Source organism: Gambusia affinis, linkage group LG06, assembly GCF_019740435.1.
Source record: "Gambusia affinis linkage group LG06, SWU_Gaff_1.0, whole genome shotgun sequence".
NCBI lineage: Eukaryota > Metazoa > Chordata > Actinopteri > Cyprinodontiformes > Poeciliidae > Gambusia > Gambusia affinis.
Genome location: NC_057873.1, coordinates 20,012,976 through 20,039,501, shown reverse-complemented (window position 1 = coordinate 20,039,501; position 26,526 = coordinate 20,012,976). Strand labels below are relative to the sequence as shown.

The 26,526-nt window shown below is 43.8% G+C and overlaps 1 protein-coding gene across 3 annotated transcripts in view; it reads right to left on the bottom strand.

Annotated features, from left to right (window-relative positions):
- Positions 1-26,212, bottom strand: part of kmt2a (lysine (K)-specific methyltransferase 2A) — a 42,296-nt gene extending 16,084 nt beyond the window's left edge. Inside the window, exons 1-23 of one of the 3 annotated variants that reach the window (XM_044120559.1) lie at positions 25,895-26,212; positions 17,307-17,379; positions 13,796-17,109; positions 12,746-12,923; positions 11,754-11,982; positions 10,461-11,128; positions 10,110-10,183; positions 9,299-9,535; positions 8,590-8,736; positions 7,167-7,265; positions 6,812-6,932; positions 5,917-6,030; positions 5,605-5,789; positions 5,323-5,499; positions 4,172-4,282; positions 3,840-3,913; positions 2,156-2,370; positions 1,974-2,071; positions 1,752-1,889; positions 1,510-1,668; positions 520-631; positions 338-416; positions 56-216 (exon numbers count right to left, since the gene is read on the bottom strand). In XM_044120559.1, the coding sequence (XP_043976494.1) occupies positions 56-216; positions 338-416; positions 520-631; positions 1,510-1,668; positions 1,752-1,889; positions 1,974-2,071; positions 2,156-2,370; positions 3,840-3,913; positions 4,172-4,282; positions 5,323-5,499; positions 5,605-5,789; positions 5,917-6,030; positions 6,812-6,932; positions 7,167-7,265; positions 8,590-8,736; positions 9,299-9,535; positions 10,110-10,183; positions 10,461-11,128; positions 11,754-11,982; positions 12,746-12,923; positions 13,796-17,109; positions 17,307-17,379; positions 25,895-26,212 (7,081 nt within the window). The remainder of the gene's footprint in view (positions 1-55; positions 217-337; positions 417-519; positions 632-1,509; positions 1,669-1,751; positions 1,890-1,973; positions 2,072-2,155; positions 2,371-3,839; positions 3,914-4,171; positions 4,283-5,322; positions 5,500-5,604; positions 5,790-5,916; positions 6,031-6,811; positions 6,933-7,166; positions 7,266-8,589; positions 8,737-9,298; positions 9,536-10,109; positions 10,184-10,460; positions 11,129-11,753; positions 11,983-12,745; positions 12,924-13,795; positions 17,110-17,306; positions 17,380-25,894) is intronic. The other 2 variants (XM_044120561.1, XM_044120560.1) reach the window with 2 other exon arrangements.
- Between the last annotated feature and the right edge of the window lie 314 nt (positions 26,213-26,526).

The following is a 26,526-nucleotide window of genomic DNA, read 5'->3' as shown; positions in this document are numbered from 1 at the left end:
CTTTAATGCAGCTTACAAACAGGAATCAAAAACAGAAAAGTCAGTAAGTTCATACCTGTAATGGGAGGTGGGCTGTGTGCAATTGTGCGATTCTCCTCAGGACCCATCACACTCTTCATGTCAGACTCTGCCACTGCAGGATGACAGACTAATATCCTGCAGGTGTACACGCAACGCTTTCGAGCGTCTAAAGTGCTCCAGTATACCCTCGAACATCTGAGGAAAATAAAATGTTTTCAGTTTGATGAGCAACATCAATTTCCTCTGCGGTTAATACAGTTTGCTTCTGTCAATCACTGCTAATAAAGACAACGTCTAGATTAAAAACTCCACTTACTGGTATCCAACAGGGAAGAGCTTGCGTTTGCAGTCTGAGAGTTCAGTCAGTATTCCCAAACAATCAATTGTCATGGAGCCTGCAGTGACAGTGTGTGAGTCAGTGTTCAGCACACAGAGGGAATAAAGTTAAGAAAAAGAAATGACAGGCTTTAAAATCAGTGTTTAGCAAAGGCATGTCACCTATTATCATGTGGACATTTTCAGGCTCCAGCCCTGCCAGCCACTTCCTCCTGAGACTGATCCCTTCCAGGTCCACCAGGATCCTGCGGGTTACCTCAAACCCTGTCACCACCTTGTAGGAAAATACACAAACAGAAGAGATGAGGGGAAAACCTTCCCTCAGCATCAATGCACATGAACTGCTTCTGCTCTCTACAGTGTCATAACACATAAGAATTTATATCCCTTTATGATATTTTATCATTTTACCACATAATTTAAAACTTCAGGCTAGCATAATGTAGCTTATAACTGTAAAAATGTTGGAAAATGATACATGGTGTGAACTGAGAATGTTAAGATGCATTTATAAACAAACCAAACTCTTTAAAAAAAAACCTGTGGTGGCACTGCGCCAAGAACCACGGAAGAAGAAATGAACACAACTTCCTTCTTCACGAAACGTAAATAAAAATAAAATGGCATGAGATTTTGTTGTAGGTTTCTCTTTTGTCTTTGGTAAAGGACCATAAGCCACTTCTCCGGCTGGCGATAGACTAGCAGATTTGTTTTGGGTCGTATTTACCCAGAATGCCCTGCCCAATGGTCCACTTCCTGCTTTTGGAGTTCCATTTAATCAAACTGAGACCTGGATTTTTAGGTTTTAAAGTGGATCAAGAAGAGCTGGGATGATTGGACTGTAAAAAAAAAAATTCTTAGTCTTGACAGAAACTTACACACTAGTTGACTCTCCTAACGTGGTATGCAGTTGGCTTCCCTGGATTTCATTTAGGACTAGAGAGTAACATTGACTAAACTATAAATGCATCCAACACTTTCCAGACTTTTATTAGAAAAAATAAAATAAATAAAAGATTAAAACCATATGGCATTTTTTGAGTTACACTACCACATAAAACCACAGTAAAATACGTTGTTTTATGGCTGTAATGGGAAGAAATGTGCAGAAGTTCCAAGAATACCAATAACTATGCAGAGTGCTGTCCTTACCTCTCCCTTGATGAGGTCCCTGTGCTTTGGACAGTAGACTTTCCTGTCTTCCAGGAACACACAGTGGCAGTTGCGGGCACACATGAAGTGGTAGCTGTTGGTGCAGGAGGTGAGGCAGCAGCCCACAGTGGCCCCCGTCTTCTCACACCTTTCACAGTTCTGCACAGAAAGCACGGCAGGTTGAGAACATCTGCAGAATAAATGCACACTGAAAGACAGATTACGTGGACGGAGCGTCTCACCGTTTGCCTTCCCCTGAGAACAGCGGTGTGAACGTTTTTCAAAGCTCCGTTGTCATCTTCAAACACCTCCGCAGACCAGAGAGCGCAGTTCACGTGAGCCCACTCATTCTGACCGATGTATAGCAGCCGGCCGCAGTCCTAAAAAACACAAAGAAATGGTTCCAGGTGATAAAGAACTGATTCTTTTGATGCTGTGAAGCGAGTTGGGATTTAGGGACTTACATTAGTGTACTCGTCTCCATACTGGAGGCACAGCACACACTGCCTGGTATCACTGATGCCTGGAGGAGGAAGAGGGGGTTCAGGGCTGTCCTCGTGATCTTAAGGGAAAATAAAATACATTTAAAAAAAATGAGAAGAAAACCAGAATCCATGCATTTGGAGTTTTGGTTTTTTTGGCTTACCTGCCAGGAGGTCAGGTGGCGGTGGCAGTGAAGGAGGTAGGGGAGGAGGTGAAGCTGGTGAATCTAGCTTGGCAGGGTTCTTGGGCTGCGGAGCTGGGATGATCTTTTTCATGAAGTGGGGGTGAACGGCCCGGCAAAGCTCCTGCCTCTCCTGCCACTGGGCGTAGTTGTGGTCCAGAGATGGAGGAAGGACGGCGTTGGGGAGAAGCCCACTGCTGGTGAACAATACCAAACGGAAACACCTTAGTGGGACAAATATCACTTATTGTGTTAAGCTCAGGCTGCCCATTATTGGGTTTTCACTCGGGTAGATTGACGAGACCAGGAATGTTGACACCATACACCAAAGACTCAATAAAATAAAAGGTAGGGTTCATGTGTGTGAACACATAGCAAACCCCGGAGATGAGTCGAAATGGCATCAACACTAATATACAGAATTGTATTGGTCTGTAATATTCTAATTTAAAAATTCATGTTTTTAGTAGCAAGAAATGGAATACTAACAGAAATAAAGGCTTTTAAATATCCATCTGTGTGTATTAAAATGTTTCACTTAGTGAAAACGTTTCAAAAATATTATTGAGATAATTATTGAATCCGTATGTATATAATTGGACATGAAGTGGATATATTTGTTTTGGAAAGTACCCTTCTTCTGAATCGGCACATTTAAATAAACACAACTTAAATGAATTTTACAGTCAGTGGCGACGAAGCTGTGAAGAGTGCGTGAACAAAAATCTAGCATTAAAACAGATCTGGAGGGAAAACACTTGCACTGAAGCTCATCCAAAGAGTTTTCGTCAAGTTGAGCAATGCTGATGATCTGAAGCTTCAAGCCTCAGAAATCAGCAGCGGAGGCAGCTAGGAACGAATCCTCCCGGTGACGGCCTCGTGATCCACGCGTTGCAACGCTGGATTTAATGCGACGGCTGAAGCGATCCAGAACGCAACAGTCCAAGCTAACAAGTAAATCACAAACACGCATCGAAGGCCCTTTGAGAGAAAACCGACACAGTTGCGGTTTGCCTCCCTCAAAGCCAGGAGGCAGGAGGAATAAATGGCGCGAGAAAGCTGACAACTAAATCTGACTGACGGGATAAGTGAACGAGTGAACAACAGAGACTGGGTGAATGAAGTTTTCAGGAACAATCTCAGCATGCAGAAAAACATCCCTCCGATATCAAGAGGGTGATTCAGCTCGTCATATATTTAAAGATATGTATATATATATAAACCCACATCTTATTCCTTCTTTCAATAATTACAGAGCTGCGCTTCTTGCAAACATCACAAAGGTTTTTGGAAAATCTCAGATTACAGCGGTATTACTGGTCAAAGCTTCTGCTTCTCTGTAATTACACACACAGCTTAGAACAGCGTTTGAGAAATGATAGCAAATCACATTCGTTAATATCACCGACTGCCAGGGACTTTCGCTTAAAATACTGACTTCCAGACTTTATTCGTATTAGGGTAAGCTTTTATTTCACTCGTTATAAAAGAAGGCTTTTCCCCAATTTGATCTCTGTGCTTCCAGTTTCATCTTAGCACGAGATGTTCCGATATCAAATAACCTCAAAAGCCAAATGACAGTTTATACAGCTCATTACAGAGACAAGAAAAATACCAAACATTATTTAATCACTATTGCGTTTGCTATGATGGCATAGAAACTCACTTGGCATTGACTTTTTGCCTTTCCCAGAACCTGGACTCCTTCACTTTGAACCAGGGGAAGATTCGGTCCATTTGCTGAAACAGAAAAAAATAAATAAAATTCAGTGGCATTCACATGTCAGCGCAGACCCGTCCTTGAGGGCGAAACGGCGTTTGATGACGCAGGTCTTCGTAGACCGCAACACTAACACTTGACATCAGAAAGATGAGTTTTGGCCAAACAATGAGGAAACCACTATTCAAACTGTCTGAGCATGTCTGAACTATTTTTGTTTGTTTCAGCTATAATTTTGCAGCGATGATGCCAAGCCAAAGTTCTTTTAGGATTCTTACCCGAATGAAGAAAGACTTCACCATGCTGTTTGCTTTCCTGCTCTCAGGCTGGCCTCCGTCGCTGTTGAAGGCCGTCTGAATGATTCGCACGACGTCGTCGCTGAACTCCACCTTGGAGGCGAAGCATAAAAACACAAGCACAGCATGACTAATGCAGAAAAAAAAACAAAAACAAAAAAAAAAAACACCCAGATCCAGGTGATCATCTTTCAATCTTCATCCCAGGTTTGGCCAGAGATGGCTGAAGTAAATTACTTGAAATTTTCCTAAAAGTATTTAATATGTCCTGTCCATCTTTTTTTTTTTTTAAACAAATATACTTTATAGTTGCAACTTAGCAATTTTCCTTTCAATTAAATGTTTCACTCTATGTTCAATATTGTTTAAATAATTTTAGGTCTTATTTCTGTGGCATAAAACCAATAACTAACTGTGTGAGAAAAAGAAAAGAGGCAGCTTTGATAAGGAAGATTTGACATTCACAACATGCTGAATATCCAGGCATTTTATGGTTAAGTACACAAGTAATAAGGCTTTTCCTTTTACTTATATATGTCACGCATTTATGTTATGTGTTTTTGTTCATATGTCATTTTAGTGAAAAATCTTTCTGAGCAAATAAATGGCTTTGGTTTTTCCAGCCAAACGATCAAATAATTAAAAGATTAATCATTAAAAGTTGCAGGCAAATTTGGCAAGGGCGAATAAAAACTTAATAAAATACACTTTTTTTTGTCACTCTCTCAGATTAGAAAGTGAAATCCAACTGTGGTGGAGTGAGCAAGTTGTAGTATCGATTTGGTGATTGTTCCTTGGTATGCATTCTGCTCATCGTAACCTTTTTATTACACAGCAGCTGTCAACACAGAGAAAATCAAACCACTTCAGAGCAGCAAACCCAGCAGAAGAGTCAATTAACCAGGAAGCTCCTTCATTCCTGAACATTTCAAATTATCTGTGTCATCTTGGCATTAAAAATGCAGCAGATGTTCAAAACTGTGTTTACAGTAGACGCGATCCCACTTTGCCTGCCTTCATTAAATATAAATGTACATCAAGTAACTCTGATTAAAGAGCTGCAGACTCCAAATTTGAAAGTTTCCCTGGGCCCTGTTGTAGCTTTGCTATAAAGACTGAGGTTAGTTACTCACCAATGAATTGTAACGACCCTGATCCATCTTTTTCTCAACAGACTCGAGATCCGGAGGGGAGTCACTGGGAGGGGTCGGGGGGACTTCCGTAAGGACCGGGGGATCCGGGCCCTCCGGGGACCGTCGGGACGGAAGACTCTCCTCTGTTTCTGGATTCAGCTCTGGAGGCTTCACCGCCTGCCGCATGATAAACGCAACACGTCCAGACAGCTGAGGCTTCATTACGAACTTTAAATTCACCTACATTCACTCTCGTCTGAGCCGCCGGTTTGTGTTTCTCACCTGTCTGTAGCGTAGCAGGTGCGTGGATGTGAGCGAGTTGAGCAGAGCGTTGAGAACATTGCGGATGCAGCCCTGAAACTCCCTCTCCAGCGCCGTCCTCCACTCGGCCGGGTGGCGCTCCGTGCATTTGGTGCATGTGTAGGCCGCGCTCTGTGGCAGCTTCGACAGCAGCTCGAATGTTTCATCTGATGGACAGAGATACGACTGGCCATTAAGGCCCCTGCCACTCGGCTTGCTGCCTGTCGGCATCCGATCAGGATTGCCTGTCAGGCCTCAGACACTGAGCGTGCTTTATTACGGCATCTACGTTACCTGTAAGGTTCTCACACTTGCCATGAACCCATTTCTTGCAGCGACTGCACTCCATCTTCTTGCTGTCGCAGTCGTCATCTTCAAAGCACTTATCACACAGTGGGCAGAGGTTCCCTACAGGAAAAGATTAGAAACAGATGAAATGGGTTCTAACAACACTTTTGATGCCAACTACAGCATTTCCTGCACCAACTAGAAGTGGTAAAGTCTTCAAGACATATTGTTTTAATTGCAGTAGAATAAACATTCCTTAAATTTGAGAACGTTTCAGAGACAAGAAACGTAAATTATGTGTGCCACGAGTATTAGCACTTAAGCTGCTGGTGTTTGTGCACAACCTGATTTTGTAAGTCATTTTGGCATTTTCTTGCAACTTTCTACAAATTTACAGCATAGAGACAAATCTTGTTTTTGCTTTTTAATTATTACTCTCACAAAAACGTGGAATGTTTTCATGTCTTTCTCATTTTGAAAAGTAGCTAAGAGAAACTGGCCTGTGCTATGCCATATTTTCATCCCAGGACCAGAAGTCGCCAAGAACTGATTAAAAGTTCCTCTGAGCAGAAATGAACATAAACTGGAGCTTAATCTATTTTAAAACTATTTTCAGAAATACCTTTGAGAATGGATTAGAGATTTCGCAAGCATCTTTTTTTCTTGATGTGGTTTATATTTCAAACCAACTACAGATTTTTCTCACTTTAATGGTGAGATTTTGTTCTGCAGTAAAAGGGGAACATTATTTCAAGGATTTCTACTCATCTATACCAGAAGGTGTTGTAATCTGAAACTTTACACTGACTGAAGTTATTCATATCTTTCAAGTCTACACCGTTATGGTAAAAAAAAAAAAAGAAAAGAAAAAAGCAGTGATCGGCACTTTGACCTCCTTCACCTTTAGAAAACAGCTTGGCACAGTCGTGACACGTGGAGAAATCATGTGACCACTGGGCATCCCAGGACTTCCCAGGTTTGGTGGCTCCACAACTCTTACAGCACACACACTTGGTACAAATCTGAGGGAGGGGAAAAAAAACCCCACAGGAGACCACAGCGCTTCAGTAAAATGTGTAACCATAATGTACAAAGTGGAGCCATGATGAGTGAAAAATATTTTTGATAGACACAAGCTATGCAGGGTCAAGTGAATTGAGAAGATAAGCAGTGAACCCACAACAGGAAGGAAAGGAGGAAAGAGAGTGTGAAATTTGCACAGACATGGGTGGGAGTACAGAGATGTTGATGCATACCCAGACTCTCTCCTTCTTGGTAGGTCTGCTGGGGTAGTTGGGACCCAGGCACTCCGGGTGATAGCTGTTACGGCACTTATCGCACTCTAGCAGCTGCTGCTACATTGCAAAAGGCCAAAAGGAAGTTGAGAACAAATTTAAATAACAAATGAGGCACTGATGACTCTTTTCAAAGTTCTACACACACACACACACTTTTTAAAACTGGTGCAAGTGTGTCAGTGGCATCTAAAAAATGAGAACAATCACTGCTTTTTAGATCAGTTGACTATTTCACAATACAATCTGACAGGAGTTTAGGCTGAAACCAGATTTTTACATTCTTTCCTCATTGTTTCCTGTTTGAGGGGAGATATGATTATCAAAATTGTCTGCACATGTCAAATATCAGAATAAGAAGAGATAATTTTTGACAGGTTTATGTCATATTCAAATGTTTACATGGATTTCCTTAGTATTTGATAAAATTGCCATCAGAAACATTTGGGTATCTCTTGGGCTCTTGGCTCCAGACAGAACTGGTGGAACTGGTGAGAGGAAACATTTCACCGTGGATAATGACTCTCTCAGATCAGAACCTGGGAGAAGCAACTCCTTGCTGAGGAGTACGATGGACGACCATTCTGATGCCGTTAACACGTTGCATGTAGTAGTCTAAACGTCTGAACAGAGCACCGTCGGCCATCTGACAATTATATCTAGTGATAAACCAGATTTGTGGAGGTCCAAAGTAATTTTCCTGAAGGAGAAGGTAGAGTTGTGACAAAAAGACATCCACAAGTAGGTCTCCATTTCACTTAAATGTTTAGAAATGTTGCCAAGCCATTATTATCCCGGCTTAACCAATTTAGCATATGAAAAATTCTGTATTTAAATGAAAGTATTAATACATTTTTATTTGAAGGTTCTCAGCTTTCTGAGAACATTCTGCAAACAAATGAAACATGAAAAGTTTAGTCTGATAGAGCAGGGGGTTTTTTGTTGCCTTTTTACACAGGGTAAATATCTGGTTTCAACTGCAGCTGGGAGTGCAGACTTCTGGTAGCGACGCTCAGCAGATATCTTCTGAAACAAATGGCTGAACCGAGTCATCCGGCACACATCCTTCATCTTTTATAAAGATTTACAAACAACAAGCCGAGCCATTGATCAAAATTAATGCATACAGAGGCTTCAATGGGTTGCTTAGATTAAATATGTTCACACATAATTCTTAAATGGCAGCCATACAAGGCTCACGCTGTGCAGATTTTGCACAGGGTGTGAGTTCAATAATAAAAGCATGGCAGGAAGCCAGGGAGCTGATTAAATGATGCGTGCTGGCAGGACTAGCGAGCATCTTTCCTTTGAGGAGATTCTCCTCCCTGTCAGTCTCAACTGAGCTGCTTTTGTCTCCAGCTGTAGACTGTACTAAAAGGCTTACTTTAGCTTTATGGTGCTGGCGCCCACAGGCCTGGCAGAACCGGCAGCGTCGACAGCACCAGTTCTCAAACTGCTCCTGGAGGGGGCGCTCTGACTCCCCCAAGCAAAAGAGGTGGAATGGTTCGCAGCACACCTGGCAGAACACAAACTGGAGGGAGAACGAAAGTTTAGAGGGGAGCAGAAACAAACATGAGGGCACAGGGAATTTAATTAAGGAGCTGAAAACAAATCTTTTGAAGACTTAACTGTTCGGGTTCTGGCTTATTTTTAATCCGTGAGAAAGTAGTAAAACCTCTTGAACCTTTTCATGTTTTATCACAGGACAACCACAAGCTTCGAATGGGATTTTTTATATGATGGAACAATGGAAAGTAGTTCATGATTTAGTGAATTTTTTTGCTTTCTTTTTTTTCAAATCACCTTTACATGCAGTGACAGCAGCACTTCTTTCGGGTTAAACATTAATTGTTCCCATTTTAGACAGAAATTTAGTTTTTCTTTGGTTTGCAGCTTCAGCTCAGTCAAACTGGATGCTCTGTGAACATCAAGGTTTAAGTCTAATGCTGCCACTACCATGTTTCACAGTAGGAATGGTGTGTTTTGCAACACAAACCTTCTTTAAAAGTGATAAAGTTTGACTTTTTTTTTTTTTTTATTGCAAAAAGGTTTGACGGGTATAAACATTTTCACAATGTGGTTATTTTTCTTACCTCGACATTTCCACTGCTTGCACACAGGAAGCAGAGTACCCTGGGTGTGATGGGCACAGAGGTGAGCAGGCTGAGTCCACCAGCTTCCCACACCTTCTCCACATCATGGTCCCTCTTGAAATCCACTCTGATTCGATGCACTCCGTCGCAGGGAGCTCGGGACTTCACCTGGTCCCTAGTCGAGGGAGTGCTCAGCAAGTTTAAAGTACTGCTGCTGGTCGGTTTTGTTGTCAGCGGCTTTTTGGATAAACGAAAGAGAAGGGAAGCATTTAATTAAACACTGCGACAGTTTTGGTCTAGTTTGTAGTGCAAATATCTTAGTACAATTGAAATGAAACTAAAAACACAACTAAGCTATCAGCTTCATATAGTTACTTATTTTTAGTCAACAATAATATGGACGAAAAAGTACTAGTTAAAGTGAAATAATCTGCCAATGGAAAAACTTATACCTACTACTTTTTTATTTATATTAAGGAATTTTCCTTTTTCATATTTTTTAGCCTCATCTTATTTCAAGTGTGTAAAGATCTTTGTACTAGACCACAGGTGTCAAATTCTAGTCCTGGAGGGCCACAGCCCTGCAACTTTTAGATGTTCCTCTGCTGCACCACACCTGAATGGAATAATTAAGTCATTAGCAAAGCTCTGGACAACTTATCTACACAAGTAGGAGGTAATTAAGCCATTTCATTCCAGCGTTTTTGTACCTTTGGCACATCTAAAAACTGCAGGACTGCAGCCCTTAAGGACTGGAGTTTGACACCCTTGTACTAGACCAAAAATACTTGGTGAGATTTCAGACGCTTACCTTGTCTTTTGTTTTCTGTTTTGGAGATGGAGGGATAGTGCGGGAAGTTGGCTTCTTTGATGTTTTTGAGTCAACTATGGAGAAGGGAAATGATACGAGACTTAAGTAGAACACAATCACCCAACAACAACCACATCAGATTTAAGAAAATTGTCTTGTTTTGGGTTTTTTTCTTTTATTTGGCCAAAAGTGACTTTTGTTGATGGCTATCAAACAAACACAGGGCTGCAGCCGACTCTACTGCTACACCAACTTGACGCACCAAGGAAGTATAGATGCATCGAGCAATTACAAAGCACCCAGTTTTTGGTATCATTTAAATATTATTACAGGAAGAAAACAATCATTTACCCATTGTGGCTGAGCTCTGCTGTTGTGTTGAGTGCTGTTGGGATTTTTTCTTGGGTTCGCTCAGAGAAATCTTGGGTGAAGCGTCTTTCTTTGTCGGCACCTGACTCGCAGGTGTCCACTGTGAGGGTTGCTGACTCTGAGTCGACTGTGAAGGAGAGCTCTGGGCTGAAGATGACGAGGAGGAAGAAGACGACGATGAAGAGGACGAGGATGAGGAACTAGGTGACGATGAAGATGTGGGGGAAGAAGCTTGAACAGACTGGTGTGGCTTGTGTCCCTTTTTACTGCAGGTGCTGCTTGTAACTGGAATCTGTTTGGCGTCCGGGGTCGGAGGCGGGGACTGAGGCTGAGACGTGCCCGGGGTCTGGGCTTGCTCAGCTGGGGCGGGGGACGAGGCGACGGCTGGTGAGGACTGCTTGGACAGCGGCTGCTGTTTGGACTTCTCCTCCATCAGCTTTAAAGGGGGAGTCTCGCTATTTTTCCGAGCAGGGTCCTCCTTTAAAGGAGCGCAAGCCGGTTTGGGGGCAGACTCCGAATTGGGGGCTTTTAACGGATTGAAACCCTCTTTTCTCTCAGAAAACTTCTTCTTCTTGTCCTTCTTGCCTTTACCTTGCTTTTGGAGAAACATCTTTGAGGGCATCCATTGCAAATTCTGACACTTTCTCATCCTGAAAGTTGAACATAAAAAGCGAAAACTTTACTTTTCTTAAAAGAAACAAAAGAAATACAAAATTGTGTACAAATACAAAGTAAGGATTTTTTTTATATTCCTTGTAAGGTTGGTATGGTTTGTTTTGGTTTTTTTTTGCAACTATGGATGTGAAGTCTGTTAATAAAGGTTGAAATGGATTTATTGGGGCGTGCTGTGGTGGCGCAGGGGGTTGGAACGCCCCACGTTTGGAGGCCTTAGTCCTCGACGCGAACGTCGCGGGTTCGACTCCCGGCCTTTGCCGCATGTCTTCCCCCCTCTCCTCACCCGCTTTCCTGTCTGCCTACTGTCACAAAAATACGAGCCACTAGTGCCGCAAAAACTCTTCGGGGAAAAAAAAAAAAAAGGATTTATTTACGTGCATCATAAAATAATTTTTTTCACAGCTGGTTAAAAATTTGCGATGCACGGATCAGAAATTTTTGTCACTAGCATCTTATAGTACTGGTTAGTGTGGTTAGCTTGGACAGCAGTCCTAAAAAATTAGCCTTCCTGTTATTTGCTCACAGTCTTGAACTCTCTCACTTTCTGCCAGGCTGAATAAACCATAGACAACTCCATTAAGTCCATAAACTAAGACTTACTTGCAGCATTGCTTCTTAATGTTTCGCCCACCGAACTTGGGCTTGTCTAGACAGTTGGTGCATTCGCCACAGTCTTCTGGAACCTGGCAGCCTGAGCACTGGCCGCAGCGGCGGGACCGGCGGCCCTTTTTGGGAGGAGCTTCTTGAACGGCCTTCTGTCGCGTCTCTCTTGGCTTTATGGGAGGAGACTGGGGCTCTGCCTCCTCTGAGCCTGCTACTGATGACTTGTCTGTTAGATGAAATCCAGCACATACATATTAGCATTAAGAGTAAGATGGTACACTTTGTTGATTTTAAGCCTGTTTAGAATCAAAAAGTTAATCAGGCAAATTCAAAACAATTCTGTGAACAGAGCCGATAGCTTTTCAAATGAAATACAAATACCGATGGAAAAGAAATTGTGAGTATAATTTTCAGTTATCCCCCAGATTACATGCCACAGTCAGGGGAAATAACCTCACATAAACTCTCATGTCCTAACATGACATAGAAACTAGTCAAAAATAACAGGAACAGAGCAGCCCAACTCCTCTCACTCCTCCAGCACTTCACTCTGTACTTGCGCTCCCATGGCTGACTGGAGTTCTCTGCTTTTTGCAAATCACTTTTCAGTACATGCACAGATGATGCTATAAAAAAATTTTTAATTGTGCTCACAAAATCTACTGATGTAAGGTGGTTATGAGGTCACGATGGACTTGCCTACGTTTTATTTACAGGTTTGAATCATACATTTTTATGTCAGAATTACACATTTCCAGATTACTTCTGGAAATGTTAGGTTTGTTTGAAAGTGTAAAGACAACAGCAAAGGAAAGAAAGAAGAAAGGACGAAATGAAGAAATGAAGGAAGGTTTAGAATTTCTTAGGGGTGCCCTTTCATTTTTTAAGCATTATCTCACTAAAACAAGATTTTTTTCCACTGTTACATGTTTGAACAGAAAACTTAAAAGATAGCAAGTCAACAGAGAGCAAAGTTAAAGATGCCTTACCATCATTCCCCATGGAAGATAGGATCTTCTCTCTCTCCTCCCAGGGCAAGGCACTAAGTGTGGGCATATCATCAGGGAACACGGCCCGATTACGGCCGAGAGCCACAGCTGCACGACGACACACGTGCTTGATGCGTGGACCGCGGACAGAGGCCTCTGACGAGTCACTCTCCTGACCCTGCACACAAACACAGAACATGAAGTATGTGGGAAAGTAATACAAAACAACAAAGGCACAGATGTATGTAGACACAAGTTGGCACAAAAGAGACATTCTTCACATGACTTGGTGATTATGACTTCTCCGTAAAATAATAAGTTACAGGTTATCTGAGAATTCTGCTGTTAACTGGGATATGGTCTATTTTCAAGTTTTTTCTGCTCTGATTGGTTGCAAATCTGAAGAACATATAACCAATCTTGATAATTGTTTAATTAGTGATTTCAGTGTGCATACAGCACCACTCTTTAGTGTAGAAGGTTCTACCGGGAAGAGAAAAGGAGCCCTCGAGAACTTTCAATAGATTCTTTAACAAACACACAGTGTTGATTTAGTTAAGCTAGCCACACCAACGGTGTCAATCACAAATATAAGACGCTAAAAGCTGTTAAAATGTCAACTTCAAAATACTTTGTGCTTGTTTTAAATTTCCAAGATCCAGCTCTCTCAAAGCTTCTGCTTTTAATATAACTCACACAAACCTAAGATCAGAAAGTTGACACACAATTGTGACTGGGCCATTTGAAGCAGCAATGATGAAGATATTGTTAGAGTGACAGAGTGACTAACGAGGCACTGCCTGTCAATAAACAGAAAACTCACATTGAGTTCCCTTTTCTGCATAATGCATAATAAGAATTCCCCTGAAGTAATACCCACTGTGGGACTTTCCTCTGATCTAATTTCAATGTGAGTTTCTATTTATGGAAAATAGTCAGATTCATTCTCACTATCATTCATCATTACTTGTGGGTAAAGCACAGGAATATCAGAAACAGACAAGTGACATTTAATTTCTGTGAAAACAAATCAAAAAGTCCAAAACTGACCTGGACCTTAGTCTCTTCGGCAGGCTTCAGCTTATTCTTCTTTATTGCAATGAGCTGGTCTTTGGCCTTCTTGAGTAGTCCGACCAGCCGCTTGTCAGTCAGTGAATGCTGTCCTCCTTCTGTCGACACCAAGGAGACAGGAAGCTGATGTCTGCCTTGCTGCCCTGGAAGACTAGCTGTCGGCTGGTTAGATGCACTTCGTTTCTCTTTCTCCTTTTCCTTCTCCCCTTCTTCGGTCTCTGTCCCTTTCTCAGACGGTCTTCCTTTCTTGAGGTGGCGGCCTTTAGTGATGGACAAGGGATGGAGCCCTCTGGCTTCTAAGGAAGCAGTGTCAGAAACCGTGTCAACTGATGTGGATTTCTTTCTTCCGGGAGTCTTTTTTGGTGCAATAGCGCCTTCCGAGTCCCTCCCATCGATGGTAAACAAGCTGGAAGGTGCATTTGGGGAGCCATCAGGAGTGGACACCTTACTTCGTTTCTCCAAATCTTTCCGTCCCTCTCTCTTATTTTCCTTCTCTTTCTCGCGATTTTTCTCACACTCTCTCTCCTTTTCCTTTGGAGGTGGTTCTTGTGGAGTTGACAAGCTTTTTTCCTTTCCTGTTGTCCCACCTCCTCGCCCCGTGTCCTGAGCACTCGAAGGAAAGAGAGGGAAAAGAGGGGAGGAAGCAGATGATGATGTGTTTGACAGAGGAGATGGGTTTCCTGGTGCCCCTCTTCTGGTTTCAGGTGTTCCTTGCGAGTGCAGAGCCCGAGGGACGGTGGGGAAGGAGCTGAAGGAAGTAGATGTTAAGGCACTCGTGGCTAGAGGGCTTCCAGAGACCCCCGGCAAAGAGCTGGGGTTACTGCTGGAGACAGAGCCTGTCAATGCAGACACTTCAGAGGCACCTTTGATTTGGACGCTGCGTCTCGTCATAGGGTGCGAAGAAGACCGTGGGTGGCCACGATGCGCTCCCGGGATCAGTCGTCTCCTGCGTCGCAGGGTTCTACTGGAACTGGGAGGCGTCTGGTGAGGGGAGAGAGAGCCGGGGCTGCTCCCCGAAGAAGACTGCAAGGTAACAGACTCAAAGATTCGAGAGTGGGCTTCGCTGGGTGTGAAGCGTGGCGCACGGAGCAATGAGCGCTTCTGGAGAGGTGAATCAAAGCGGGACGACGGCGGGTGTTGGTGGTGAGTGTGGGGGTGAAGGGGAGCAAATAGGCGGCTCCCTGTACCTGCTCCAGTGCCTGGTGCTGAATACGCAACTGAAGCAGCTCCCCCTGCTCCTGCGACACCTTGGGGCAGCAATCCCACATCTTCAAGCGTAAGAGGCGGAGGACGAAAATTGTCAAATATAGGCTTTCGAATGAGGCCCTCCTTGGCATATTTAGCAGAGGAAAAGTATTGCTGCTTGGGATGGGACAGGGATGTCCAGCGGAAGGTGGGCTCCCTCAGAATTGAGCGATTCCTTTTGTCTGACAGGTGGGACTGCCCTGGTGGCATAAATGTCTGGATGGGCACCCAGGATGTCTGAGGGTGGTGATCGCTGATAGCGGCCGTGTTGGAGGAACCAGATAGAGGAGGCTGTGGAGCAGTGAGGAGAGGGGGTGGTGGAGGTGAGGACGGAGAAGAAGCTGTGGAAGAAACCTGCTGGGAATTTCCAAGAGAAGAAGAGGACATCAGCACTCCTGTTGGTGGGCTGATGATGGGCTTTTTAACCCCTGTGGTGCCACTCTCTCTCACCCTCTGTTTCTGACGTCCCCGCCCAGTCCCCTGTGCTCTCCGACCCCGCCGACTGCCCTCTGCCAGCACATGTTCTGGCTCAGAAGGAGGTGAGGCAGGCCTGGAGTTGTTTAAGAGATTGGCCTCCCTTTCTCCCTGTGAAGAGGGAGAGTGATCCTCTGGCTCAGAAAGAGCCTGTGTGCCCTCTGAAGCCTGAGAGTCAGATGAGGAGTCATCCAAGCTCGGGCTGCTGGACCTGGAAGACTCTGCAGAAGAGAGTTGCGAGGAATGCTGCGATACAGCACTTGAACCACAAGATTGTGCACTATGGCTAAATCTCCCATTGGCTGCAGCGTTTGCATTGCTGTTAAGCAGACCGGAAGCTGTCGGCGGGGCAGTGGGGACGGGCGCAGGAGAAGACGGAGGAGGGAGCGATTCCACAGGAGCGGCTGCCCCACTACAAGTAGTAGCGGAGGTAACGGAGACAAGTGCAGGAGAAGGGGATGAGGAAGTGGTGGGCGTAGGTTGGGCAGATACAGCGACAGTGGAAGGTGGTGTTTCTAATCGAGCTATCTTTGCATGGGACGCCGGAGTTCCAAAACTGCCCTCATCCTGAATGAAGCGCTTGGGAGTTTTGATGATGCGAAGGGAAACAGTGCTGACAACTGGCATGATGAACTGTCGGATGTTTTTGAGTTGGGTTTTTCTGATGCCAGCCTCACTGGCTCCCGACCCCCTCCCCCCAATGCCAACAGCTTCTTTCTCCAGTCGCTTCTGTGCTCCTTTCTTGGCACGCTGCAGCAGCTGTTTGGCGATGGTTGCATCGGTACGTTTGGAAGGAGGGACTATTCGAACGGGTTTCCTGTGCCGGGGGCTCTTCCTGAGGCCTACTGGCCTTCCTGGTTTAGATGCAGTTGGGGAGGTGGGTAGACTAGAAGAGTCCTGGTCTTGAGTGCCGTCCATGTTCCTTACATTGGGCTCCTCTGTGTTGTGTGGTTCTGTGCCTCTGTCTCCACCTCTGACCCTAAAGGCCTTGTGTATTCCTTCTCCACCTTCCATTGAAGCAGACAGCTGGGCTGCAGCTGCTGCTTCAGCTTTGAGCCGCTCAGCTGACGGTGGTCGCCCACGTCTGCGTCGGGGTGCACCAGGCAAAGTCTTGAGGCGTGATTTGAGTGGGGTGGTTTTAGTCTCTGTCAGCCTCTTCAGGTTGGTAGCTTTGGATTCACCCCGGCCTCCTTTAGAAAGCTTTGCCTCGGTGTCATGAGGCTGTGTAGAGACCCCTTGCAACCTCTTGTTGCTCTTTCTGTCCTTCTCATCCTCTGTATCTGTACCAAGCTCAAATCCAGCCTGCCTACTGTCCTCAGCAGCTGCATGGTTGCCCGTACTCCAAGTTTTCTTACTACTTGAAGAAGGCGGACGGCCCCTACGCTTTTCACCAGTGCCAGGTGGCCTCCCGGGTAGCCTTTTAACTTTCTCTGCCGGCCTTTCAGGGCCATCAGGTTTCGCTTGCGTCGGAGAAGGATATGACAAGGGGGATGGTAAACTGGGAACAGCTTTTTGAGCAGTCGGGGTCCGTGGTGGGCGGCCTCTGGGCTTCTTCTCCTGCAGGGGTACTCCTTCTGAACAAATCAGAAAACACACAGGGCATTTAGTAAATGTCATTAAAACTGGCGTAGACAGATGGTTGAAGCCTTATGGAAATAGGAATAAAATCTAGTCCTATTTTCCTTTTCCATAAATTATCAAGAACTGGAAAATGCCTGAACCAAATTCCAGAGTGTGCAGGGACCCTGTTTTAATTTTTACTAATTAGTACCTGACGAAGCTGATGAAGGGCTTCGTATTTCTGTTTGTTCATCAGTCGCTCCAAATCCTGCAAATGCTTCATCCTACAAAAGATTTAAAAAAAAATTACATGTATGCATCATTTTCTGCAAAGATATACTTAATATTAATATGTAGATTTTTTTCACAATTTTTCCCCCTTCGGGCTCAAGATCTGTCATACATCATTAGAAATGTAAAAAAAATGGAATGAACATTCATTCTCTCTCTCCTGCTTCAACAGAGCCTTGAGATGTGGGTTTGTGAAATAATCAGGGACATTCAGCATCTCTAGGATCCTCACACTGGATATGCTCAGGAGTGGAGGTGAGTGTGTCATTTTATCATGTTTATTTATAGAGGCGTATGGAGATGCAGTTGAGGTCCTGTTGGCCCAGTTTGGAGAGCAGCTGCTCTCCAAGTCTGTGCAGACATTCAGACTGACTCTGCTCCACCTAGGAGTTACATCACCTTGCCAAAAAAGCAGACACCATAAAAAAAATACTGATGCACTTTGCAGCATCTGACACAAAACATAGAAAGCTATAATGTGAGCTGTAAAACTGTCTTTGGTCTGTTCGACATGTAAACTGTCATAACGAACAGTAAATACTGCTGTTTACCCTGGCAAGGAACGTTAATCTGAGCATCTGACGCTCCTCATAACGCATTCAAGCATCTTCATCTCCTTCTATTTACACTTCTCTCTCTTCATCTCCCGTCTTGCTTTAATGCCAGCGTCCTCTCCTCTCTCCGAGCAAGCTGCTGCTCCTCGCTGGTGATTTTTTGCAGAGCCGAAGGGGGGGCGGGGTACCAAAGGAAGGCTATGACTCGCTGAGATGCAGTGAGTAGCTGACATCACAACATCCTTATTCGGGTGGCACGATGTGAAAGCCGAACGCTCCGATGCATTGCGAGTGCACGTGAATGCATGTGTACCTCGTGATTCTATTGGTTATCATTTTAACATTTACGCGAGGAAATTAGAAACATAATTATTTAAAAAAGAAGTACAAGCACCCTGTGCAGAAATTGCACAACGAGATGTAAACAAGCACAACATATGAGTGAGGATGCGGGGGAGGGGAGTGCATGCACACCAGAGTGAGGACCAGAGAATGGATGTAGGAGGATGCAGAGAGAGAGGGGGGGAAAGGGGGGGCGGGGGGGGGGGAGAAAAAGGAAGAGAGACAAGGAAACAGCATCTTGACCACCAACATTGGAAAAGCAGCATTCCCCTGGGAGCACTAGATGAAAAGGCTTCAGGTTTTCAGCATGCCCGTGCAGAAGCTCGACAGATCCCAAAACCAAACAGGCCTCCCACGTACAACAAGGCTCCCCGTCTCCTCCCAAAACACATATTACACCGAGCTCTCGCTTTGCGCCTACTGACTGCCGAGCACAGAGAAGCGGCGGCGTGCGAAACACAAGGCTCGCCGTGAGCTTGACAGCACGGCGGGCAACTACAAGAAGTAAACAAATACGGTAGTAGATTAGTGAGGTCACGTTCATGTGCCGCTATGCCTCGCAATGTGCATCGCTGCAACGGGGTAACAGCAGAGACAGAACTTCCCTTCTCTCCACTTAAGTCTCTTGATATGAAAAACAGTTTACATTGTTGCATGCTCTCCCCTTGAAGCCTTCAGCAGTTTTACTTCCTGCTGATCTGCCACATCTCATCTGCCTGATTGCTGCGTACATTACTTGACAAGAAATCACTAATAGGTGGAGAAAAGAACACCAAGCTGATTCATAGTTGGAGTGAAACTGTTGCTTTCAGGGGATGTTTGGGACTGCCCCCGACACCTGTGAGGCGGATGAGAATTCGGTTTGAGGTGCGCTTCTCTGTATCGTTTTGATGCCGCTTTTACATGCTGAGAAGCAGGCTGGACTTTTATAGCCTTTTGAAAAATCAAACCGATGCAGATAAAGTCCGTATGCAGATCTGAACCTGTTAGGCATTACCCTCCCACACACATGTGGCACCTTTTAGCAGAAATTCAGAAGCTGGTCCGTGCAGCGTGCAAACTCTGTGCAGTCTCTCTAGAGAACACCAGCGACTATCATCTGCCTTATTGTGCAGTTGATAAAACAACCACAGCACGGATTTCTGATCGGAAACACAAACCACATCTTATGCAGCCAACAAACACAGCTGTGACAGTTTCACAACAGGCTGCCACCTGCTAGTAAAGTTTTTATTTACTGTTTGGTGGAAAATTGGTTTAAATCCAAAAAGGGCATCCATTGCTAACGAACGACAAAATGATGGAGAATTACAACAGTTGAACTGCGAATTATATCATATTGAGAGACAAATTTTGTTCTACAAGAGACAGAAAGCTGCAGATGCATCTGGGAAGTTGCCCTGTGTGTGTCAAAAATGAGGACTCAGGTCTTTGACGTTGAACCCCGAAGCCACAAAATCTGCAATTTTCAGACTTGACTTAGATTCGACGCCTGGAACTAAAGTCTCAAGCACGATCTATGTCTGGTGCAATCTGGGTTGAAAGTAAACCAGTGAGAGTAAATCATTTGAGTAAATTATTCATTTTTGTCCCCTTTGAGTTACTGTGGTGTATGTAAATGACTTTTTGTCACGGTAATGTTATGCATAGTATGAATGATGTAATGTTTCTCAACAGTGCAAGTCAGTAAAGTGAGCTAAAGAAGACACAAAGTGTTGATATTTATTGGCACCATGGAGCAAGCGCTTACAGGAAGTCAGCCGCCGGTCTGTTGAACTGTGTGCTTAATTTATTAGTCAGGGGAATTTGTGTACTTTGAGAAACGAATAGTTCAAATCAATTTGTTTTTATTTGCTGTTTCGTAAAAAAAAAACAGCCTCACCGATGTGTCTAACTGAGATTTGTGGTGCTGACTTTTGGTCGTGGTCAGAACAAAATAAACGTAAATTGAACTAAGTTGGTAATTTTTTGTACATTTTAAGACTCTTCCAGTTCTTCAAAATAAAATCACTTCCTTTTTGATTCATTCATCTGGTTATAACTCTTTAAAACCTCAACAGAAAATTACCAGTATTTCACAAACAACATTTTAAAAAATTAAAACTTTGACCAGTAGCAGTCAATAAATTGCATTATTTTTGAGAACAATTGGTTGTTTTCAGTCATACAAAAGGATCATGTTATGTTGTTTACGGTTTTATGCTAATAAAGTGATAGCACAGTATTGTGACTCCAGGTTATCATGCCCTGAGAATTTCACATCGCCAAACAGCGGAGCTGTGTAATGTTGCCTGCTCCCTCTGATGCACACAATGCCGCTCCTGGTCCTGTTGCACATCACAGTACCTCGCTTTTCACAGTACAGATTTAGTTGTTGTTGAGTGCTTTACACATATGTAAATACTTCTGTTGCATAAGCTTGAGACTGTTACTCTATCTGTTGATGCTGAGTGACACAACAAAAGAAAGATCTGTCACTGTGGGTTAGATTTCAGAAAACGTTAGTGTTTCTTTTTAGTATGCACATTTTATTTGTCAGTTTTTCACTCCTCCACAAACTAAAAAAAAAAAAAAGAGAGAGAGAGAGAGAATAAAATGCTGGTTCTTAAAAAGAAATTTCTATCAGCAAGACAACCCCAGAATTTGTCCACAAAAATCTCTGACTGGTGAAGTGACCAATTCTAAAAAAATTCCTGGAAGTTTCTCTAGGAAGTAGCGTAAAATCACTATTAGTCATCTTGTTTTATATGGTAAATGGCTGATTATCTCATGGTTTTTGTAAGTCTTTGATGACACATCTAATAGGCAAGAGGCCACAGAAGTGACTCACACCAGGATAAGCGCCCCATCAGACCCAAGCAAAAGGTGAACATTTGTTTTTTTTGCAAGTGTTCAAACAGCAAATACAACCGCTTCACATTTGCCCTTCAGCACACCCCGTGGTGGGACACCTCATCTCCTTATGCGAGAGCTGTAGGAAGAGGAGGACAGTTGGTGGACAAAGACAAACAGACTGACAGGCGGTGTGTCGAACTGTTTCCCGACACACAGCAACGTTCACAAAGGCTGGCAGACACAGACGGTGCGTATCCACTCCTCCTAAACCAAGCGGGCAGCATAAACTCAGGTTTTAATCAGAATAAAGACAAAGACAACACGCCCACTCCTGATTGCAATCAGAGACGGGGACAAAGTCTGAGGGACACCCCTGCCCCAACCACCGGCAGCACAAAGGGAGGGAAAGACGACACAATTGCCGCCTTTCTCCCAGTCAGGCAACTCCGAAAGCAGAGGTGAAAGCCCCTTGCCCGCCTGCTGTAGCAGAATAAAGCCGTGGATGGGAGGGTCTGGGACTAATTCCCCACCCAGCGTTGTCCCGTTGGGATGGGGAGGGTGGGGGTCGCCCTGCACCCTTTGATATCCCTGCCTGCACTCTTTCAGCCGCCGCACTTTGTGAGAACTAGAATAAAAGCAGACACAAGGCTTCCTGCTCCAATCCACACGCCGTCTTGGGAACGGGTAATCGGGTGTGGGGGTCTTCCATTTAAATGGGCCAAACACCTGCCGGACTGAAGCCCCTTCCGCTCAACCACACCGTTTCTCTTAAACCGCTGAGGCAAAGAGATATTTAGGTGGATACATCCATTCAACAGCCTTTCTGTATGAATGACTAAACTTTAATAATAACGTGCGAGGAGAAAAGATGCAGCAGAAGGTGAGATAACAAAGGACCCGGACAAAGAAGATCCGAGGCGAACTTTTGCTTGGAGAGACAGAAAAAACTGGGGATGATTTTATTTACAAAAAACATCTACATGCCCAGCCCTTTCAAAAAAAATTAAAAAACACAAAGAAAAACTATTTACAATTTGCTCACTTTAATACCATAAAATCCCTCCATGCACAGAAAAGCAAATAAATGCCGTCATTTGGACAGCAGGAACCAAACGGCACCCTTTATAGACACTTAAATAGGCTTAGTAATCCATTCCAAAGTGGCAGCTGTCAGAAGAAAAGTTGTTCTGCCTCTCAGATGGGGATGTGTGTGTCTGAAGTGGATTTGGATTTTTTATTTTTTTTTCTGCCAGGAAGGAGGCAGGAGGGGTGACCGAGTGTCCGGCTGGCGCTCTGTTCGGGGCTGCCCCATGAGCTCGGCATCTTGCAGTGAGCCTGGACAACCCTGCCTCGCTCTGGCCAGACAAGCGCTTCACACTGCTTCTTATTATTATTACTGATGAAGTCACCATGCTACGTTACCCAAACTTGATGAGGATTTAATAGACTAATCTGTGCCCACACATTAAAATTGTGTTAAATGCGAGAGTGGCTCTTATTATAAAGAAATATCTCCTTATAAGGGTTTTATGTAGTGTAAAAATCAAAGCAAGCCAATAATATAATGCCGCTTAAAGTGTGGGTGAAATAGAAGAAGGGCAAAAGAGATGCACTAATACTCCAGTATCTCTAAAGAGTTCAATGTGTGACCTAATAGTCTAGATTGCTCCAAATTATTTATAATCTTCCATTGATAGTGTATTGCAGTAGTTCTCAGAAGAGCTGATTAATCTCTTAAAGAGTCGCCAAACACTAAACTAGCATGATACAAATTATTCTAGCTGACAAAAACTTAAAAATGTAAATCAATAAAATCTGATATTGCACACTTGAGGCTCAATAAAAACGCAATGCTCTTTCCATTCTATAATCCACCATTTCCAGTGTGAAAGGGGAAGTTTGGATTTCATTGAGCTAAAGGTCTGTGAAGGTATTATCTGTAACAGCTCCTTTCAACAGCAGTAGAAAGTTGACACACAGCAGTGAAAGTGTAGCCCAGTGAGGAAATCACCAGAGTGGTACCATGGACAGAGCACAGCCTTCACTGATTTTAGCTATTTAAAGCTACTCACTACAAAAACATTCACATCTGCTGAATACAATGCTATATTAGCTATTGCAAAACAAGATATAGGCAAGTTTGTCACCGTTTCCTCAGATGCTAACGTCACATTGGCTAACTTTGTCAGAGTAACCTCAGCACAATAAAACAGACGCTCTCAGCTCAGAAAGCAGAGCTGAACTGAACTAGACTGTCTATAACGCTGCATCCAATAAATATGTTTGCAGGTTGGGCAGTTTTAAATTGCTGGAACATTTGTCAAACTGTTATGTTTTTTACCACTTTGAGGATGTGCCAATTTCTGTGCAAGCTTACTTTAAGATCTTACTGTTACAGATAATTAATTATTACTGATAATACCTGTAAACTCTCTCACTTCAACATACTTCATTGAATACATAGACTGGTTACGGGTATGAAAAAGCATTTTTAAAAAGCTATGGTTTCATTTTCCTAAAGTTTCTGCAGTCTAAATTGCTATTTAATGGTGTGCTACAAAAAGTACCAGAATGATGAGAGGTCTCTCAGGCAGTGAGTGGTCAAGATCTGACCCTCTCCTTCCTGGCTCTGCACTGCTAGTCACCTGGCTAAATTAAGGTTTCTATACTTTTCCCTCACCTACTGGAAAAGGAAAAACAAAATAGTTACAGCTGGGAAAAACAAGGATTCATGTCACCCATCTCTCTTATTAAGGAACCAGTTTAATTAATACAGTGTGCAAGCTGCAAGCAGTGTGTCTCTGTTATGCAGCAGGCTGACTGTTGGAGCAAACAGCACAACTACCTAACCCGCTAACCCGACCTGTGTCACACTATGAGGAGAGGCAATGCATGACTACTCAGCCAACCAAATATTGCTTCTAACCAGCTCTTAGAAAAGAAAATGCACTGCAAAAATCATACTTAAATTAAAACAACTTGCAGGATTCAATAACATTTTTGCCTAATAAGCATTTAAAATGTACACGCCAGATTTAGCACAAAATTATGTATTTTACTTAGGTTTGCATATAATAATATATTTTTAAAATAAAATAAATAAACGTAATTTAGTAGCTGATACATTTTGACAACATGTATCAAACACGTAAAATAAATTCACAATCTCCGTCTCAAAACCGCCCCTTACAACCACCACCTTAGTATATATAAATACTGACGTGTTTTGGTCAGAAAGGTGTTCTAACAGAGCTCTGTACATGAGCTCCTAACCTGCTGGTAAACATCCCCACTCGGTGTACTCCCACTGCAATGAACGCATGCTGCACATCATGAAGGAGGAAGATGGTAGTTCGCTAACGCGAACACACCCCCACATCACACGGTCCGTCTGGAAGGGGCTCGTTGTTATTGTAGCCAGCCCTACATGCGCACTGTCACCAGCAAGCCTCTTTCCTCTGATAAACCAGCCCGCAAAACATGCCCATATGCTCCCGTTATACACAGAACAGTGCTATATTCATTGTGCCGCGTGAAATCGGGCGTCCTCGCCTTGTGTAATAAGGCAGATATTATGTTTGTATTAGCTACGTACTGGCTGTAAGGAGAGGGGGAAAACATGTCCACCTCCCATTTTCCTATGCATCAGCAATAGCCCCGATGGCTAGCGTGGCGTACAACGTAGCATGGTAGCTGTCTTAGCTTATCACCAAACAGAAACCATTTACATTTGTGGATGAGCCTTGCTAACTTTAGCCCCTATGATTCCACTCGACTGAGTAGCGATGAACCATTCGGAGGTAAACACAGCAACCTCCTGAGTACAAAACTCAACTTTACCAGCGTTTCAGACAGAAGAATAATGGTGTACTTTGGGCTAAGGTATACAAACAGCTAGCATGCGAGCTAACCAGGAGAACGTTGCTAAAAGGTTAACACCTCAATGCAACGAGTTAGCCCTTTTAGCTTATTTTGATACTACGGGGCTATTTAGCTGCCAATGATTTACTCCAAGAAAGCTAAACACGGGTTAAGCGAGAAGTGAACAACCAATACAGAAATACGCTGCACACAGCTAACTTCACGTTAGCTCATCACAAACCACAACTGTATTCTCTCGCTTCCTTTAAGTTGCCTTATTTTTTCTACGCATTGCATGCTTACTACAAAGACAGACACGCTAAATTTGGGTGTTTAAATGCTAGTTAACAGTAGGCCAGTAACGCCAATGCTTACATGGGACGTCAACTTTTACATTATGAGTGAGAATGAATTTTCAGGAGAACATATAGAGCTCTTGCGGCTCTATATCATTTTAAGTTACCCAACTAGTAAACCATAAGTAATGAAATAAGTATAAGGCGTCTATTGACTTACATTTGTCCCGTATGTTAACGGGATTCTAGGATGTAATTAACAGTGTAACACCGGGGGTTTCTCTTCTGTGGTTTGGCTAACAGAGTAATGTTAGCTCCATCTAAACTGTGGATGTAGCATCTTTCCTTCTCCGAGAAGAAACTTTCCTTCATTTTAAATGGCTGAACTATCCAAAAAAAAACTTACTATCTGTGCTTTTTCTAACTAAACTTGCAGCTGCAGCATTGTATAGTAAAAGGCCACACAGCTCAGTCAAAGTTAACCGAGCATCCTTCCAATGACAAGTTTTGGGGGCTGTAACCGTTAGCTCCTCTCCTCGGAGGAACCAAGCGGTCCGCCAACCGGCCCGGGTGTCTCGGAGCTGTCTAACCCAATGCTCCCGGCTGAGTCCCGGGCTTACCTCTGCGCTGCTAGAGTCGCTCGATTCCCCCAAAACATCCCGAAATTTCTGCAGGTTGCTCCTGATAACCGAAGAAACCTGTAGTGCAGCATCAAACCCGGGTCCGAGTCCAGCGGCGTTTGGCTGGGCTCCCGATACGCTCCGCAAAAAGGCAGTAACCCTGATACGGCCCGCTCTCCTCCCGGTACCGGAGTTGCTGCTCCCTCCGGGCCGAGCAGGGAACCGCCACCGACAGCTGTGCGCCATTTTACCTCTCTGCCTGTCTGCCCCTATGATCAGATACCTCGGTGGGCGGAACCCTAACCAAGCACTCCACATAAACAACCTCTACCACAGCGCTCCGTTCACACTGCCGAGCTCATCGTAATGCATGTTGCGGGGCGACACTGAAAGAACCCGGACAATGCATTTTCTTAGTGGTCCTATTCAGGATCTGCATGGCTGAATTCTAATCAGGTTCAGGGGTTTTGCCCGGGAAATAACAAAAACTTTAAACCACTGATCTGGGACAGATTGTTAAATAAGGCGTAAAATGTGTTTAAAAAAATCCGAGTGGCACAGCATATTCTGATCTAGAATATGTTTTAAAACGACACTTGTGTTTAACTGGAAATGCAAAACAATTATTGAGT